Source organism: Oncorhynchus keta, chromosome 8 (genome assembly GCF_023373465.1).
Source record: "Oncorhynchus keta strain PuntledgeMale-10-30-2019 chromosome 8, Oket_V2, whole genome shotgun sequence".
Taxonomy (NCBI): domain Eukaryota; kingdom Metazoa; phylum Chordata; class Actinopteri; order Salmoniformes; family Salmonidae; genus Oncorhynchus; species Oncorhynchus keta.
In genome coordinates this window covers 14,964,842-14,983,172 of record NC_068428.1, presented here as the reverse complement: position 1 = coordinate 14,983,172, position 18,331 = coordinate 14,964,842, and the positions used below count along the sequence as shown (strand labels likewise).

The 18,331-nt window shown below is 41.8% G+C and overlaps 2 protein-coding genes across 3 annotated transcripts in view; both read left to right on the top strand.

Moving 5' to 3' along the window:
- Positions 1-398: 398 nt before the first annotated feature.
- Positions 399-3,823, top strand: LOC118386851 (hairy/enhancer-of-split related with YRPW motif protein 2). Its single transcript, XM_035774775.2, has 5 exons — positions 399-790; positions 1,166-1,244; positions 1,443-1,526; positions 1,683-1,764; positions 2,284-3,823. Exons 1-5 carry the CDS (start codon positions 708-710, stop codon positions 2,955-2,957), a joined length of 1,002 nt encoding a protein of 333 aa, XP_035630668.1. The 5' UTR covers positions 399-707; the 3' UTR covers positions 2,958-3,823.
- A 2,294-nt stretch (positions 3,824-6,117) lies between these two features.
- pex7 (peroxisomal biogenesis factor 7) overlaps positions 6,118-18,331 on the top strand; it is a 30,032-nt gene continuing 17,818 nt past the window's right edge. For both annotated transcript variants that reach the window (XM_035774774.2, XM_035774773.2), the window contains exons 1-7: positions 6,118-6,470; positions 6,768-6,825; positions 6,957-7,110; positions 7,338-7,415; positions 7,531-7,642; positions 16,070-16,176; positions 16,580-16,693. In XM_035774774.2, coding sequence (XP_035630667.1) covers positions 6,365-6,470; positions 6,768-6,825; positions 6,957-7,110; positions 7,338-7,415; positions 7,531-7,642; positions 16,070-16,176; positions 16,580-16,693 — 729 coding nt within the window. In that variant the 5' untranslated portion in view covers positions 6,118-6,364. The remainder of the gene's footprint in view (positions 6,471-6,767; positions 6,826-6,956; positions 7,111-7,337; positions 7,416-7,530; positions 7,643-16,069; positions 16,177-16,579; positions 16,694-18,331) is intronic.

The window sequence follows — 18,331 nt, the reverse complement described above, 5'->3', positions numbered from 1 at the left end:
AACACATTATTCCAAAGTATATCACTATATCTTTCCATATAGGCCTATAACTGGGGAATGATATGGTCATGGTGAATAGGTTTCAGGTGGGGAGAGGTGGGAGTAGTTTCTCAGAGGAAATCATTTCTCACTGAAAATGATGGATTTCACCAACATTAACATATTTATGAATATTATATTTGGTTTTTATTGTTATCTTTCTTTAGACGAATTACATTTTTCTTTCATTCACTATTTTTGCTTCGTTTTTTCAAGTTCATTTAACGGTTTTGCTACTGTAGCCTAATTGAATATTCCCTGCCGTACATATATGTTATGTTATGGTTGACACAGTGCGCTATGTCCTGTGTATGTTTTGTCACAGTACGCGTTGCTGTAAACAGTTTCTCACGCTTTTCGCAGCCCGCGGGTGTTTTAAACAGTAGGCCGACTAAAATTGGGCAGAGCCAATTATCTAGGGAACTTGGTCCAGCGCCGCAGCACAAACTTCTCCCTCGTCATTGCTCAGTGGCTCGGGGCGTGTTTTTTCTACTGTGGGTGTTCCCAAGCAGGACGTAGGCGGCTACGCTGCCCTGCATCAGTGAATGAGGCTCCAACGGTTCGTGGGAAAGCTGTACAGAGGGAATTGTATAGGCACCAGTCATCAGTCTACCTGGCCGCGCACCGATCCACTGAGACGTTAGTAAAGACATACTCTCGCCATCACCATGAAAAGGCCTTGTGATGATAGTACTTCTGACAGCGACATGGATGAAACTATTGATGTCGGCAGTGAGAATAATTATTCTGGGTAAGTTCATAAAAATGATTTGGGTTAGATTAGTCACATTTTCCGCTTGTGCGCCACATGGGAAACGTTGATGAAACTTTTAAGTTGAGAAACGTTTAGCAAAAGCGAAAACGTTTTATTCTGGTGTCAACCTTCAGGTGACAAGTGCAAATTCTCACCTTGATATGTGGTTCGTGAACACATCCAGGCAATTTTGGAGAATTCTCTCCAATGTATTTTGAATATATAGGAGACTCTTGCTTGATCAGTGCAGGCTTCATGAGTGTTTTATGCATACATCACACACAGTAAACTGTGTGGTTTGGATAATTGCTCATTCGCAAAATAAAAACATTATTTTGAGTAAAACATATCGATTATGTTTGTCCCATACAGGCACAGCAATGGATCATTTATTAGATGTGGCTCCCCAACAACAACAACCCAAGTTATGGCAAGAAAAAAACGAAGAGGGGTAATTATTTATTGAGTAGTTTATTACCATCATTGTTATTATGTATTGCTTATTATTCATTACTGTATTATTTATTACTTATTATTTAAACATGTATTTCATTATTGTCACGTTATTGTTAACATTATTATTATTATTATTATTAGGCCTTGAATTGTTATATTTTCAAGTATGCAATAATATAATTGTCTATCCCAGATCATCGAGAAGAGACGGAGGGATCGAATCAATAATAGTTTATCAGAGTTACGTCGACTTGTTCCAACTGCATTTGAAAAACAAGTGAGTTTAAATTATATCCGCTCTGATTTCTAAATGGAACTTACACAAAAGTTTCATTTTCATCAAAACAATAACAGATAATGTCATTTTGTCTGTATTTTATTCGTCAAAAGTTCTGAGAGTTTTAAGCTTCATACATCCTGTTGCTCCTTGCAGGGTTCTGCCAAATTAGAGAAAGCCGAAATATTGCAGATGACAGTGGATCACCTAAAGATGCTGCAGACCACTGGCGGTAAAGGTAAGGAGTTCATTGGCTGCTTCTAACTGCTCTCTGCCATACTGTGTAGTGAAATCCTTGCAAGCAGACCCCTTTGACAAGATTAAAGGAGTGGAAATCAATGCTAATGGCAGGGTTGAACTCGTGGGAAAGCGATGCTGGGACAAAAGGAGCACTTGACCCTGCATTGTGTTTGCTTTCATAAATCCGTGGGAGGAGAGGAGGCTGCATTCACAGGCTGCCCTGTTGGTGGTTTGTTTGGAGTTTCCAGCGAGTGTAAAAACGGGTGCACTGGGGAGACAAAACAAACATACAATCATCCCAGCACAATCCCAGACTGTTAAGCTTATGCCTGGAGGCACAGCCGGAGCCCTAATGGTCAGCCTAGGGGACCAGTGTGTATCCATCCCACACCATTTAGTCTTCAATCCCATCAGCAGCTGCTGGCTACATTACAGCTCGTTAGAGAGACCAGCAGCATTTATAGTTGCTTGGCATTCATATTTTCACTGTCACTCCTCTGTCTGTTTGTCTCTCTAGGGTATTTTGATGCCCATTCCCTGGCTATGGACTTCATGAGCGTGGGCTTCAGGGAGTGTCTGACGGAGGTAGCCAGGTACCTGAGCTCTGTGGAGGGATTAGACAGCATTGACCCACTGCGCGTGCGCCTGGTCTCGCACCTCAGCACCTGCGCGTCTCAGAGGGAGGCAGCTGCCATGACCTCATCCATGGCACACCACCAGCAGGTGCTCCCCCCTCACCACTGGGCCGCAGCCTTCCACCCCCTCCCCGCCGCCTTCCTCCAACAGAGTGGACTGCCCTCCTCAGACAGCGCCACCAGCAGACTGTCTGTGGAGGTGCCCCAGCGCGGCTCGGCCCTACTAACAGCCACCTTCGCCCACACTGACTCTTCTCACAGGGCGCCCTCTAATGGCAGCGTGGCACCCTGTGTCCCCCCACTCTCCACCTCCCTCCTGTCGCTCTCGGCAACCGTTCACGCGGCGGCCGCTGCTGCCGCGGCCCAGACTTTCCCCCTGTCCTTTCCCGGAGGATTCCCCATCTTCACACCTCACAGTGTGAGCAGCACAGCGTCTATGGTAGCTTCAGCTGTGTGCCCCTCCATTTCCACCACATCCACTTCACAGCAGAGCAGAGACCGAGAGGGCAGCAGCAAACCATACAGACCTTGGGGAACAGAAGTGGGAGCCTTTTAAAGTGGCTGGAGGCCATCCACACCATACAGATAAAGGGACAATATTGTTTTATTAACTATGGCTTTTTTTGTGTCCATGGACTTTTATTCCACCAGCTTATTTCATTTCTGGCTGTGTGCAAATTCAGAGCACATGCATGCAAGCTCTCTCATGAGAGAGAGAGAGAGAGAGAGAGAGAGAGAATAATTAGATCCACTTAAAATATACTAATGTTTCATTTTTATTAAAGAACAGCACTCAAATTAGACATCTCTAGACTCCATTTTCCCCCTCTTCAGTGTCAGTTTGTTTTCATAATTGTCTTCACTGTCACTATTGCTTTAGAGCACGTGTTTCCCCAACATTGGCTTTTTTATTCACGTTGTTAATGAGCAATATTTTCAGAATTTGAGAAATGGAAACGAAATCCAGCAGACGTTTTGTTTTGCTTCGATCTCAACTCTTGGTGGAAAATAGTGTGATTAACAATCACAAAGCAGTGTCTTTAGTTTGGAGTTGCTCCAATCAATCAGATGAAGGACATTGGAGGAAGAACCACAGGTTTTGGATATAATAAGTCAACACATGAATCAATGTAGTGTGTATCTACTGAAATCCATGAACTAACACGTTTGTAAATATGTATGAATATTAGATGAACTGGAAGCTATGTTGAAGATGGAGGAAGACATATTTGGTATGATGCACTTCAATTTGCTGCTGGAAACATGACAGGAGCTTTTTTTCTTTAGACTGTACAAAAACAACACATCACATCCCAGTTCCAACTGGAGTTGAATGATACTAGTATAACTTGTATTTTTATATAACCGTTTCTTTGCAAACAGCCCTCTATGGATGTCACTGATTAAACTTTTTTTTTTTAATATTTGGCCACTCGCAAGTATATTCTTCTTTGTTTCACCACAGATCAATGGAACCAGTGTGTGTACCACTGCCAATACTATAGTACCATATTAAAAGCTTTTTATTTTATTTTTACAAGTCACAAATTGAAGACCACAAAGTATATGTTCAGTCTTTTGGTGAGGGAAAATATTCATCTATCCTGTTATTTGTTTTTGAGACAAAACAAAACTCCCTAAGAGAGACACACATAAGTATAATTGCATAACTGGCACCGTGTGGCACTGTCTGGTAGCCTATACACAGAGTTGTAAATCAGTCACCAAAATGTCTCTAGCCTTTCCCATCAAAAACTCACCCTATTCTGTAATTATATCTACTACAGGGACATATAGACCTTGACGTTTTAAAATATATCCATTTCATGTGACTGTTGTGTCACTTTTAGACTGCACCTCTAGTTGATTGCATTGGTTAGCTTATGGCAATGCTTAATGGTATTCAAAGGGGGAAAAATAGAATCTGTAATGAGTCTGGTTCCATTTCTCCCTTGGAGAAAGAACTTGTCAACGCGAATACAGGGTATCAACAGCCCTGACAAACCGCTGGTTTGGAACAGAAGTATAAAGGCAAAACAACTTTGGTCACTCCTCCCAAGATGGATCTTTATGCTGGCCTAATCCACTCTCTTTATCCTGGGTCTGTTAGAAAGATTTACATTAGTAAATCACTGTCACACCATTCAATTCCTTAAAAGAAAAAGTATCAGCATTTCCAAGTGAATGGGGATTACGACAAACAGCGCCTGCTGCCCACCGACAATCATGGGAACAGCGCTCGGTCATAAATCCGCGGGTTATATGCTTTGCTCCGGACTGGTTCTCACGCCGGGGCGAGCGCTTTGAAGTCCTGTCATAAATCAAAGGCGCACATGAACCACAGAAACGTCAAATGGCGGATGCTGTGGGCTAGCCTGGGCTGGTCTGCACACCTTTTAGTAGGCTTCATCATCATCGTTTACAATGTATTACATCTAATGTTTATCGATTCAATATGATTATAGTTATTTTGTGAAATTGTTTTAATCAGGTTAATGTGTCTGAAGCTACGCATCATCTCTCGGTTATCAATGTGCCCTTTTTTTCGCGGCGTAGCCTAATAACAATATTTTTACCAGTTTATGCGCCAAAAATAAAAATCACATCGATAACTCAACGGATTTCATGTTCTTACATATATTTATGACTGATTAAATATATTCAAATGAAGCCGAGGTAAGGAGGCCTAAATACGTAACTTTGTACTTCAAACCTGAATTGCCGAACACTCAACAAAATGATCTAAGTCATACAATTGTTATTATCATTTTAAACATTTGTGATCAAGTTGCAACAAGTGACTTTTCTTGAATTATTAAAATAGTCATTGTGATTGTTTTCAGTGAGTTTTATCACACAATATAAAGTTACCAAGCAAAAAACAAGAAACCTAACCATTTGAAATGGTACACTACAGGTGACAAATAAGATTATTTAAATTACATAAAGTAAATTATGGTTTATACGTTCAAGTGAGTGATTACAGACACCCACGGCAATGTCGCCACCTTGTGATGAAGTTAATTCAACCATTGGATATCCATTATCCAATCCATAATGAATTTGGACCATAGAGAACCAACATAATCAAAAATATATACGACGAGATTCTATACAATTATTAAAGTTGTAGCCTCAGTATGTGTTCAGCCGTTTGCTCATAATGGGGGGGTTTCGATTATGCTGAACCGTGAGACACCAGGCAAAGACCCGTTATGTCATACGGCGAAACACGATAGGGAGGAGCTCCCACTCAAATCGAACAGTAATTAATGCCGCTTGTTCATTTTGTCAACAAGGCAGCATGGTGCATCGTCAGCATGGTGCATCGTCCATAAACACAGGCTATATCTCTTTTCCATAAAATACATGTTGGAAATGTCTAACTAGTTTTCATTGGGAAGGCAGATTAAGCTAAATAGCCACCCATGTTGCATGGAATAACAGAATCCTACTCATTACTCCACATGCTCTTACGTCACTTTGTTTTGTGCCGACTTCGCCAAGTGCTTTGAACAGGGCACCTTGCTCACGCTTGGGAGTCAGACCGGTTCCAAAATAAATACAATCAACTCTTACGGGGCACCCGGGTGAGGTTAATCGATGCTCCTTAAAAATCACACAAGGGCTGATTTGGGATCAGTAAATCAGTGCTCAAAGCCATTCGACCAATGAGGAGCTTGCAAAAAATCACTCACCAATCAGAAGGCTTGTGATATTTGTTCTTCCGTGGCGATCTCGCAAACGAGGAAGTGTGGAGAATAAACACTAGAGATGAATGTTTATTAACAATATATGTTTACGTTCCTGATTAACAAAGCTTTGTTACGGTGTAGCCTATTGTATTTTCGTAAAACTATGCGCGCACACAACTATTTTGGGCAGGTTAAACATTACAACCAAGTGTTGCTCTGTTTGACGAGGCAGTGACATAGTACAACTCACCAAACAACTTGAGAGGTTATGAAGACATTCAAGTTCCCAGCTCGACACGGCTATGCAGTGGAGATATCACCGTTTATTCCAACACGGTTGGCGTGTGCGACATCCCAGTATTATGGGATTGCAGGTGAATAAACGGTGTAGACTATTTCATAAATTAATCTATGTAGACTATTTCATAAATTAATCTCGCCACGACAAAATCGAAGAGCAGGGCTCAGGTAAATGTCACATTGTGATTGACGGGTTGAGAGTTTCGAGACTGCAATTGTGTATTTATTGTGGGTTACTGTCCGCGATTACAATATGACAGCCATTGTTTTTAGCTAGGTTCCATAGTGTTATCATGAAACCAATAACTTGTTGCACTTTAATGCAATGCTTACTAGCATTCATTCTAATGAAGTGTGTGTGTGTTCTCAAGGATGTGGGACACTGCTTGTGCTGGAGCAGACCGAGACCGGGATCACTCTTGTGAAAAGGTCATCAACTTTTCAACATTGAATTTCTCATACTGACACAGTTTGACAACAATGCATCACACATTCAACAGTCACTCAAACAACTACGCTGATGCATCCTCTCCCCGTATTGCTACCTCTGTCTCGTGCAGTTTTGACTGGAATGATGGTCTGTTTGATGTGACGTGGAGTGAGAGTAATGAGCATATCCTGTTGACGGGAGGAGGAGACGGGTCTCTGCAGGTCTGGGACACAGCCAACCCCCAGCCCGGGCCACTGCAGGTGCTCAAAGAGCACACACAAGAGGTGGGCTTGTTACCTTGCATGAGTTTATCATCATATTACCAATGTAACTATTATAAGCATACAATTTTAGGGTTCCATCTTACAATACGTCATTTTAATACTGTTGTAAGTACAGTATAATTACTAAAGGACAATGTTATCACTGTAGCCGACTGGTCCATGCATTATCATATGTGACGCATTTGCTGCTAGTCTAGTTTTAGTTGATGGACTTCCTGTTCTCCCAGGTCTATTCTGTAGACTGGAGTCAGACCCGGGAGGAGAACCTGGTGGTGTCAGGCTCATGGGACCGCACAGCCAAAGTGGTGTGTTTCAAAATGGCGGTGGTAGTATTGGCATCACACACACACTGATCGTCAAACTGGATTGGATGAAAAATCGCATGGCTTTGTTTTATGAGTGAAGTTGTTATTCCAACAGTGGGATCTCAGCCGTGGCGGCCAGTCGCTCTGCACCCTTCAGGGTCATGAAGGGGTCATCTACAGCACACTGTGGTCTCCTCACATCCCAGGGTGCTTTGCTTCAGCATCAGGTGAGTACAGTTACACTTCCCTTGGTCACTAATGCTTCGGATATTTCATTAGTTAAAGTAGAATTTAAGTTCTTTAGGTCGAACAAGCTTTGTGACTTTTTCATTAACCTCGACTAACCTGTACCCCCCGCACATTGACTCGGTACCGGTACCCCAAGTATATAGCCTCGTTATTTTATTGTTACTTTTTTATTATATTTTATTTATAGTTGATTTAGTAAATATTTTCTTAACACTATTTATTGAACTTCATTGTTGGTTAAAGGCTTGTAATAAGCATTTCACTTGAAGGTCTGTCTGCCTGTTGTATTCAGCGCATGTGACAAATAAAAATGGATTTGATTTGTAATCAGGTTTTTTTTAAATCCAGAAATTGATTGTAATGCCTTACCATAACCACATGGTGTCACTAAAGCTCTAGTTCTGATTCACTGGTCTGGCGCGCTGCCTCTGAAGCAGTGTACAATTGCTGTTAATTGCTGTTAATCAGTACAGCTGTAGCCTTTCATAGTAAGTATTTTCTTATTGTTCAATTCTGAATTATAGAGTAGAATATAGTAACTTATGCTTCTAAAAGGTTAAGGCCTACATTCATTATTATTGCTGTTTATATTATGTTAGAGGGCCAATGAAGCACTGTCCACAGTTTCTGTGCTCCTGAAACATTCAAAGAAAAGAGGTTTTGTATGTTAAAACTTAACAAATTGACTTTAACAAAAGATCAATGGACTTAACCTGCATTTAGCATGAGCGCTTATCTCCATCAATTATCTGGATCATGCGACCTACAGTGAGTGCTCTTGTGCTGCTCGTGAACATGACATTGTTTCTATTAGAAAACAGATACATGTTGCCACACTGTGATCTCATCTAAACATGAGCGGTTTAGCCTACAGCGTCCTCCCTCTCAGTCAGTTTCCAGTCGCAGCACTCTAGGGCTGGGTGCTAACAGGGTTTGTCACCGCCGATAAGTCTTGGGCCCTGATGGGTATCAGAGCCTCTCTGTGGAGACCATATCAGAATTAACCAGGCTCTGTTTGCTCTGCCATAACTTTCTTTTATAAGGCGCTGTCTTGTCATAGCCTACAGTCTGTGTTCCAGTGTTCAGCCAGGGAAAAGTTCAGTAGTCGCAAGAGAAGATGTGAATCCATTGTACTATCCCAGCACGCAAAAAAATGGTCATGGGACGTCAAAATATGCTCACTGGGTTGAGTGGGTTCATGTATCAATGTTAACATTTTTCTGTGTGCGAAACTGAAATTGAACACACACAACGTTAAAAACCAGGGTGTTTATCGGCTTATGAATCTACTCTCTTTTTACAGATGTATCAGAAAAATGTAGTTTTATAAGGGAATGCAGTACCCCTATTACTAGTCAAATACGTTTCAAAGATCATGAATAACAATGATTTGATAGAGGGTATATTTACCTATGTAAGAGTTGGGGGAATTATACTGAACAAAAATATAAACGTAACATGTAATGTGTTGGTCCCATGTTTCATGAGTTGAAGTAAAAGATCCCAGGAATGTTCCATACACACAAAAAGCTTTTCATATGCACATCCCTTTTAGTGAGCATTTCTCCTTTGCCAAGCATTTCTCCTTTGCATATCAAGAAGCTGATTAAACAGCATGATCATTACACAGGTGCACCTTGTGCTGGGGACAGAAGGCCACTCTAAAATGTGCACTTTTGTCGCACAACACAATGCAACAGATGTCTTGTGTTTTGAGGGGGCATGCAATTGGCATGCTGACTGCAGGAATGTCCACCAGAGCTGTTGCCAGACAATTGAATGTTAGTTTCTCTACCGTAAGTCACCACCAACATAATTTTAGTGGATTTGGCAGTACGTTCCAACCGGCCTCACAACTGCAGACCATGTGTAACCATGCCAGCCCAGGACCTCCACATCCATCTTCGTCACCTGCGGGATTGTTTGAGACCAACCACCTGGACAGCTGATGAAACTCTGGGTTTGCACAACCAGAGAATTTCTGCACAACCTGTCAGAAACTGTCTCGGGGAAGCTCTTCTGCGTGCTCGTTGTCCTCACCAAAGATCTTGACCTTTCTGCAGTTCAGCATCATAACCGACTTCAGTGGGCTGTGCTCTTCACAGATGAATCTCGGTTTCAACTGTACCAGGCAGATGGCAGACAATGTATATGGTGTCATGTGGGCGAAGGGTTTGCTGATGTCAATGTTGTGAACAGAGTGCCCCATAGTGTTGGTGGGGTTATGGTATGGGCAGGCATAAGCTACGGACAATGAACACAATTGCATTTTATCGATGACAATTTGAATGCACAGAGATACCATGATGAGATCCTGAAGCCAATTGTTGTGCCATTTATCCTCCGCATCACCTCATGTTTCACTATAAGGCACAGCCTGATGTCATAGCAATTTGTACACGATTCCTGGAAGCTGAAAATATCCCAGTTCTTCCATGTCCTGCATACTCACCAGATATGGCACCCACTGAGCATGTTTGGGATGCTCTGGATCAACGTGTACGACAGCATGTTCCAGTTCCTGCCGATATCCAGCAACTTGGCACAGCCATTGACGAGGAATGGGACAATATTTCACAGGCCACAATCAACTGTATGCGAAGCACATGTGTCGTGCTGCATGAGGCAAGTAGTGGTCATACCAGGTACTGACTGGTTTTCTGATCACACCCCTACCCTTTTTAAGGTATCTGTGACCAACAGATACATATCCATATTCCCAATCATGTGAAATCCATAGATTAGGGCCTAATGAATTCATATCAATTGGTTGATTTCCTTCTACGAATTGCAACTCAGTAAACATGTTGAAATTGTTGCATGTTGCGTTTATATTTTTGTTCAGTGTATGTGAAGATTGACTGAAATCACATAATCATATCTGTTCTGGTGATCGCCGCTGGTTTGATATCAAAATATGATACATCTGGTCAAATGTACCAGATTTTTACCCCATGATGATGTTGCGTATTTCTTCCTTAATATACACTGCACATGATCCCCCAATGATCTGCCATGAAGGGGGCACAGTAGAACAATATAATAATTGTGAAGACAATGGTTTTAGTGTGTGAGACATTTTTTACCAAGCTTCAGGGGCTAGCCCCCTCACCCCACTACACACACACACACACACACCCTGGTAGGTTATCTTATCCTTCGCTCTCTGCATCTCGCTCAGTAAGGCAGCCTACCCCGAGAGCCATTAGCTATGATAACACAGCAAAGTGTTGATGGAAGGTCCCCGTTTTCCTTTTAAAACTTGACACTGAAGGTGTTACCAAGCAGATAATGAGAAGTGGGTGAAAATCAATAGGAGGGCTGTGAGGCATGCACACAGATCCCACAGCACAGCTGTATTGGTCCATGGGATGCGAGAGGAGATGGGAGAGAGAGGTTTGCAGGATGCTGCCTCAGCAGGGGTACATAGTAATAGATGCAACGTGAGTGAGATCTGGTGGTAACTCCACACCCGCAGAAGCCAGAACCTGCAGTTAGACACTTGATCCAGAACTGCATATTGCCAAAGCTGCCTTACAGCTTTCCAAAAGCACAGTATTTAAATCCACACTCGGTTACGCAAACTCTGGATTGGCTAGGTTTTTTAGGGATATATCAGTGCTATATAAATGGATGATTGCGTTTTCTATATTATATAAGCTGTGTTCCTTAAAAGCAGCCACACGTGGGTAAGTGATGTGCTGTTCACGAACAATTCGTTATTTTTGAATGACTCTTTTTACTCACTCGATAGTCATGACTAGTTTTTCTGAGTGACTCGTTATTTTTTTGGTTGTTTGTTTCTGTAATTAATTAATTCTACAGCAGGATTAATACAGTACGCGCTCTTCCGGTGACTATGGACATGTGCTCTGACCAACAACTGTCTGTCATGTTTTCACAGGCTAAATAGATCAGGCTGTAGGCAGCATATCAAGAAGACAAATACATGTTTATAACTGATAATTGATCGAATGGTGCAAAATTGAATGAAATTCCTTGATTATTGAATGTTAATATAAATACAGCTTTGTAGAACCAAAACGTACACAGCCTCTGCTCAACATCCCCGGGGGGGGGGATGGGATGGGATGGGGGAAGGCACACAATGCTGACACTTGCTGATTAGTGCTTATCTGGAACTCCCATATTCTCTCTCTCGCTCCTCCAAGATGGGCCACGGCGACAAGCCCTGCCTGCTTGCAGCATCTTGGCAGGGATGAAGGAGAGCTTTACAGGCAAGTGGCTTTGTGAGGCTGCAATCTCCACCGTGGATCCATTTCACTGTAATTAAAAATGTGAGTCGAGCCCTGAGCGAACCAAAAAAAGCAAAGTTGCTATCAAACACCAGCATCTAGGTCATCCCAAACACTGAATATTGACCTAACTAATCACTCAAACTCTTTAACAATTTTCATTCATCTCCTCCCTTTCGCCGTGATTCACTTTCGTAATTGGCAACGTTTTTTTTGTTCCGCTGCGTCCTGAAAAGCCATCAAGGAATTCATTTCTGCAGTGGTTTCAGTCAATAGGAGTGACAGTGGGAGTTAGTCTGTGAGTTGCTGCCTCTCTTCGTTAATGGGAACGTAAAGTGGACAGATTCATTTAGAATTCAAGGCACACTTGGCTACTTCAGCATGGCTACCACAGTATTCTACAGCGATTTGCCATCCCATCTGGTTTGCGCTTAGTGGGGCTGTCATTTGTTTTTCAAGAAGACAATGACCCAACACACCTCCAGGCTGTGTAAGGGCTATTTGACCAATAAGGAGAGTGATGTAGTGCTGTGTCAGATAATCTGGCCTCCACAATCACCCAACCTCAACCCAATTGAGATGGTTTGGGATGAGTTGGACCACAGCGTGAACGAAAAGCAGCCAACAAGTGCTCAGCATATGTGGGAACACATTCAAGACTGTTGGAAAAGCATTCCAAGGCAAAGCTGGTTGAGAGAATGCCAAGAGTATGCAAAGCTGTCATCAAGGCAAAGGGTGGCTACTTTGAATCCACCCTTTTAACACGTTTTTGGTTACTACATGATTCCATGTGTTATTTCATAGTTTTGATGTCTACACTATTATTCTACAATGTAGAATAATATTATTCTACAATTCTTTATTTACAAAATAAAGAAAAACCCTTGAATGAGTAGGTGTCCAGACTTTTTACCATGTGTGTGTATACAGTGCATTCAGAAAGCATTCAGACCCCTTTCCCTTTTCCACATTTTGTTACATTACAGCCTTATTCTAAAATTTATTAAATAATTTGCTTACAGAAATATCTTATTTACACAAGTATTCAAACCCTTTGCTATGATTGATGTCCACCTGTGGTAAATTCAATTGATTGGACATGATTTGGGGAGGCACACACCCGTCTATTTAAGGTCTCACATTTGACAGTGCATGTCAAAGCAAAAATTAAGCCAGAGACCTGAATATAGCTGTGCAGCGACACTCCCCATCCAACCTGAAAGAGCTTGAGAGGATCTGCAGAGAAAAATGGGAGAAACTCCCCACATCCATGTGTGCCAAGCTTGTAGCGTCATAACAAGAAGACTCGAGGCTGTAATCTCTGCTAAAAGGTGCTTCAACAAAGTACTGAGTAAAGGGTCTGAATACTTATGTAAATGTGATATTTCAGTTCTTTATGTTAATACATTTGTAACAAAATGTGGAGAATGTCGAGGGGTCTGAACATTTTCCAAATGCACTGTATGTAGGATCCCACAGTTGAAAGTGCATATCAGAGCAAAAACCAAGCCATGAGGTCGAAGGAATTGTCCGTAGAGCTCCGAGACAGGATTGTGTCGAGGCACAGATCTGGGGAAGGGTACCAGAAAATGTGTGCAGCATTGAAGGTCCCCAAAAACACAGTGGCCTCCATAGATTTCACATGACTGGGCAGGGGTGCAGCCATGGTTGGGCCTGGGAGAGCATAGCCTGCCCACCCACTTCAGAGCCAGGGCCACCCACTGGGGAGCCAGGCCCAGCCTATCAGGATGGCTTATGGTAGTGTAATTAACATTAAATTCTCTGGCAAACGCTCTGGTGGACATTCCTGCAGTCAGCATGCAAATTGCATGCTCCCTCAACTTGAGACATCTGAGGCATTGTGTTGGGTGACACAACTTCACATTTTAGAGTGGCATTTTATTGTCCCCAACACAAGGTGCACCTATGTACTGATCATGCTGTTTGATCCGTTCTTGATATGCCACACCTGTCAGGTGGATGGATTATCTTGGCAAAGGAGAAATGCTCACTAACAGGGGTGTAAAAAAAATGTGTGCAAAATTTGAGATAAATAAGCTTTTTGTGCATATGGAACATTTCTGGGATCTTTTTATTTCAGCTCATGAAACATGGGACCAACACTTTACATGTTGCGTTCATATTTTTGTTCAGTTTAGTATATCTGTAGAATACGTAGGATGGAATGGTATATGTACAGCAATAGTTAAATAGGATAGGCCTCGACTAGAATACAGTATATACATATGAAGTGGGTTTGTAACCATTAAAGTGACCAGTGTTCCATGACATTGAGAGTGACAGAATGTGGTTTAGCATAATGCTGTGATGCAGTGCAGACTAGGACAGAGAGTAAAGCTCAGTATGCACGTATTTCACCTAGATTTGGATGACTTTTTCCGAATTTAGATGGACTTCACAGAATTAGATGGATTTCACAGAAGAGATGCCAAAGAAGTTAAGACAATGCCTTGTGACCGGCTCCACACCGCTTTACAATGCAATGAGTTGCTCTTCCAAGTGGATGACCACAGACCAATCAGGTTAATTAGTGGAAGTGTTTTGCTGCAAACAGACCAACTCTTTATTCCAAAATGACTGGACATATTTCAAACCACATTTACCCGACCTTATGTTGACTTGCAAGCTTGAGCTGGGCGATATGGACAAAAATCCATATAGCGATAAATCGCCTGAATTGATGACATAACTATAAATAGAACAATATATTTATAACATTAATATGCTCCACAGTTTTTATTTTATTATCCTTTAAACTACTACTACTAGTTTGATGCTTGTAGCCATCAAGTTATCCAGGCATCACATCCAGCCGTGATTGGGAGTCCCATAGGGCGGCGCACAATTTGCCCAGCGTCGTCTGGGTTTGGCGGGGGTAGGCCGTCATTGTAAATAAGAATTTGTTCTTAACTGACTCGCCTAGTTTAAATAAAGGTTAAATTTTAAAAAATCAATTGTCACATTAACAATCACACCATATTAGCAAACGTATTTCATTTCAAACTTCACATTTCTCTAGTACGGGCTACTTATCGTACTGAACAATGTCAGCAAAATGTCTGCGATAAGTGATCGGTATGGTTGGTGTCGATAATTGAGGGTTTATTGTCCCAGCTTTACTGCAAGATATGTGTTCCATGGAAATGGCATGAGGCTGTAAAAGTGTTTTGCTTGAATAGACCACCTATTCATTATAGAATGTCTAGAGGGTTTCTTTCAAACCACAATAATCCAATGCTGATACAGTATGTAAACATATTTCCAATGGAAATGGCAGAGTTTAAAAATAAGTCTTAATTTCAAATATCACAAATGAATACACAGTAACAACATGTATTGAACACTTTATACCTGTATGTACAGGTATAAATTATTTAATCATAATATTTAAGCCTCTAGATTCATATTTAAGCTGTAGATTTATGACTAGATGGGAAATGCAAAAAACATTGAAATGTAAACCTTGATTTTGCTGTATTGTAGTATGCTGTAGTGTAGTATTATGCTGTAGTGTAGAATTGTATAGGGTGAAATGGTGTGAAGTTGGCATTAGGCTTTGGAGCTGACGCAGCAGGTTTCCATTGATACTTGTAATAGACACTGAACACCCGGCCGAGGTCATTCACTGCAGACTGCAGAGGGAGTGGCCTAAAAACCCATTGTTACAATCTCACCAGGAAGCCCCTTCCAGCTTGGGTCTGAGTGTGTGTGTGTGTGTGTTACAGAAAGAGGAGAGGGAGGATGGATGGAGGGGGATGGAGGGAGGGTGGGTGGATAGTGAGAGCATCTTGCCCAGACCCTCTTAAAATGCTTCCATCTGGCTGTCGTTGTGCCGATGAGTGTCGCAGTCCCTTGGCAGGCAGGGCCACATTCCCATGTCCCTGGTCCTGTATCTGATCCAGGATGAGCCAGGGGGAATGGGGTCTGCTGCCTGCCTTCCTTCCTCTGTGGAGGGAGAGGTGGCCCTTGAAATGAGCGTTATGGTCCAAAACCCTGTGGTAGATTATGGGAGGGAGGCTGAGTGTGGGTACAGTTAACTGTGGAAGTGTGAGTCATGACTAGAACAGCATGGTTGCCTGTGTCTGTGACCCTTTCAACCCTGAATCAAGTCTTGTCTTTTGTCACCAGGGGACGGGACACTGAGAGTGTGGGATGTGAAGACAGGGAGGTGCAGGCTGGCCATCCCAGCCCACAAGGCAGAGATCCTCAGCTGTGACTGGTGCAAATACGATCAGGTACCGAGGTACTTTACTACAGTACAGCCCCCCCACTGTTAAAACCTCAACCCAAAACATTTAATTTGACGCTTGGAAGCAGGAGTTTATGAAGTGGACCTAAAGACATTTAGGTTTAAAATGCCAACGCTTCAACCATGAATAAAACCCATCCTGGAATTGAGAACAGAGATACTGTACAATCACCTCTGCCATATACTCGCCTCACTGTCGTTGTTATGAATGATGTTGCATATTTATGTGAGAAGACCTCTATAGGTTGTAAAAGGTCTTCAGCATTTCTTGCCATAAAGATTAATATGAATCTCCCCTAATTATAATTACAGTTAATAACATGCCTGTGTTAGTACAGTATGTACGTTTGGGATACTTGTTTAACCCACTCTGTCTGGGCTGTCCTCAGAATGTGATAGTAACCGGAGCAGTGGACTGTAGCCTGTGTGTGTGGGACTTACGGAATGTCCGGCAGCCTCTGTCACGCCTACGAGGCCATACCTACGCCATACGAAGAGTAAAGGTAATGAAGCATTCCTTTTCACCCATACACCATACTAGGGCTGGGCGGTAAACCGTATTTTACTATATACCGTTGTTGATGCACGGACCGGTTTGGATTTTTACTTGACCTTACATAACGGTATTTCAATATTTGGTTTGTTAGTTTCAAGTTTTAATGTCACATGCACAAGTACAGTGAAATGCCTTTCTTTCAAACTCAATACCCAACAATGGGATAATCAATAACAATGTATTACTTGAAAAAAAGAAATAAGAATATGAAATATGAAATACACAAAGTTATTAACCCCCCCACGTTCAGCTGGAAGGTGGCGCATGGAACGCAAAAATATTCCTAAAATATTTAACCTCCGCACATTAACAAGTCCAATGGCTCAAATGAAAGATAAACACCTTGTTTATCTACCCAGCAAGTCAGATTTCTAAAATGTTTTACGGCGAAAACATAGCACATATTTATGTCAAACCACCACCGAAGACACAGCTAATTTGCATAGCCAAGTTGAAAAAAATATGCAATCAACAAACGCAGGATTAAAAGAAAAATAATTTCACTAACCTTTTGAAATCTTCATCAGATGACAGTAATATAACATGTTACACAGTACATTTGTTGTTTTCAATAATATGCTATATATATCCATAAATCTCTGTTTACAATGATGCATTCAAAAAATGCTACTCAAATGTCCTGAGAAATGACGATAGCTCCGGCAGATAACGTCAGCTAACAAGGAATACACATCAGAAACTTTGACTAAATATGCATGTTCTACATATATATAGGAAGATACACTTCTTCTGAATGCAATCGCTGTGTTACATTTATTTTTAACGTTACAGGTTTCGTTCACTAGGCTATACTATGAGTCGGCGCTCAAAAAGTAGCATTATGGCTCCTCTATCTTGGAGTCCACAGAAACCCAAATTTACCACATAAATATTCCCTTACCTTTGCTGTTCTTCCATCAGAAGACCTGGAAGGAATTATACTTACCAAAAACAGCGTTTAGTTTTGCAGTCTGTCTTTCGGTTCTCAAACACGACACATTTCGGTTGAAATGCAGCCAAAAGTCAAGTGGATGCGCACCAAAACGTCGAAATTACATATTATATGTCGACTAAACTTGTCAAACTAAGTTAATAATCAAGCTTTAACATGTTATAAAGGTGTACAGCAATCGTGAGGACGAACAGAAACACACGCATTGTTTAATCGATCTTGGAAAAAAGACAGGACCGGAGCAGAGCGCGCATGAGAGTAACCTGTTTTTTTGCGTGACCGAAAGGTTTCGGCCCGCCAAAACTCTCGTGAGCGCGCGATTCTCACAATGAGAAGCACCATTGGTAGCAGACATCCCAGACCTGTAAGTGTTTGGGAAGGGTGGGAGCGATGACGTCAAAGTTGGGCCAACTTTTCTGATGACAAGAGAGAGTTTGGGAGAATGACTGCCCTGAGAGTTCTGCTTTACATACAGACATAATTTAAACGGTTTTAGAAGCTTTAGAGTGTTTTCTATTCAATAATATTTTTTTATTTGCATATATTAGCAACTTTTGACCCAAAAAAATTATGTTACTATGGGCACGCAATTACTCCAGAGGGGGCAGTAAACAGCCCTATCCCCAATTAATT

Bases quoted from the DNA above. Each gene is read 5' to 3' on its own strand.
- LOC118386851 (XM_035774775.2), top strand. From the start codon at position 708: ATGAAAAGGCCTTGTGATGATAGTACTTCTGACAGCGACATGGATGAA. The intron at 791-1,165 runs GTAAGTTCATAA...TGTCCCATACAG, and splicing joins AGTGAGAATAATTATTCTGG to GCACAGCAATGGATCATTTA. The intron at 1,527-1,682 runs GTGAGTTTAAAT...TGCTCCTTGCAG, and splicing joins CAACTGCATTTGAAAAACAA to GGTTCTGCCAAATTAGAGAA.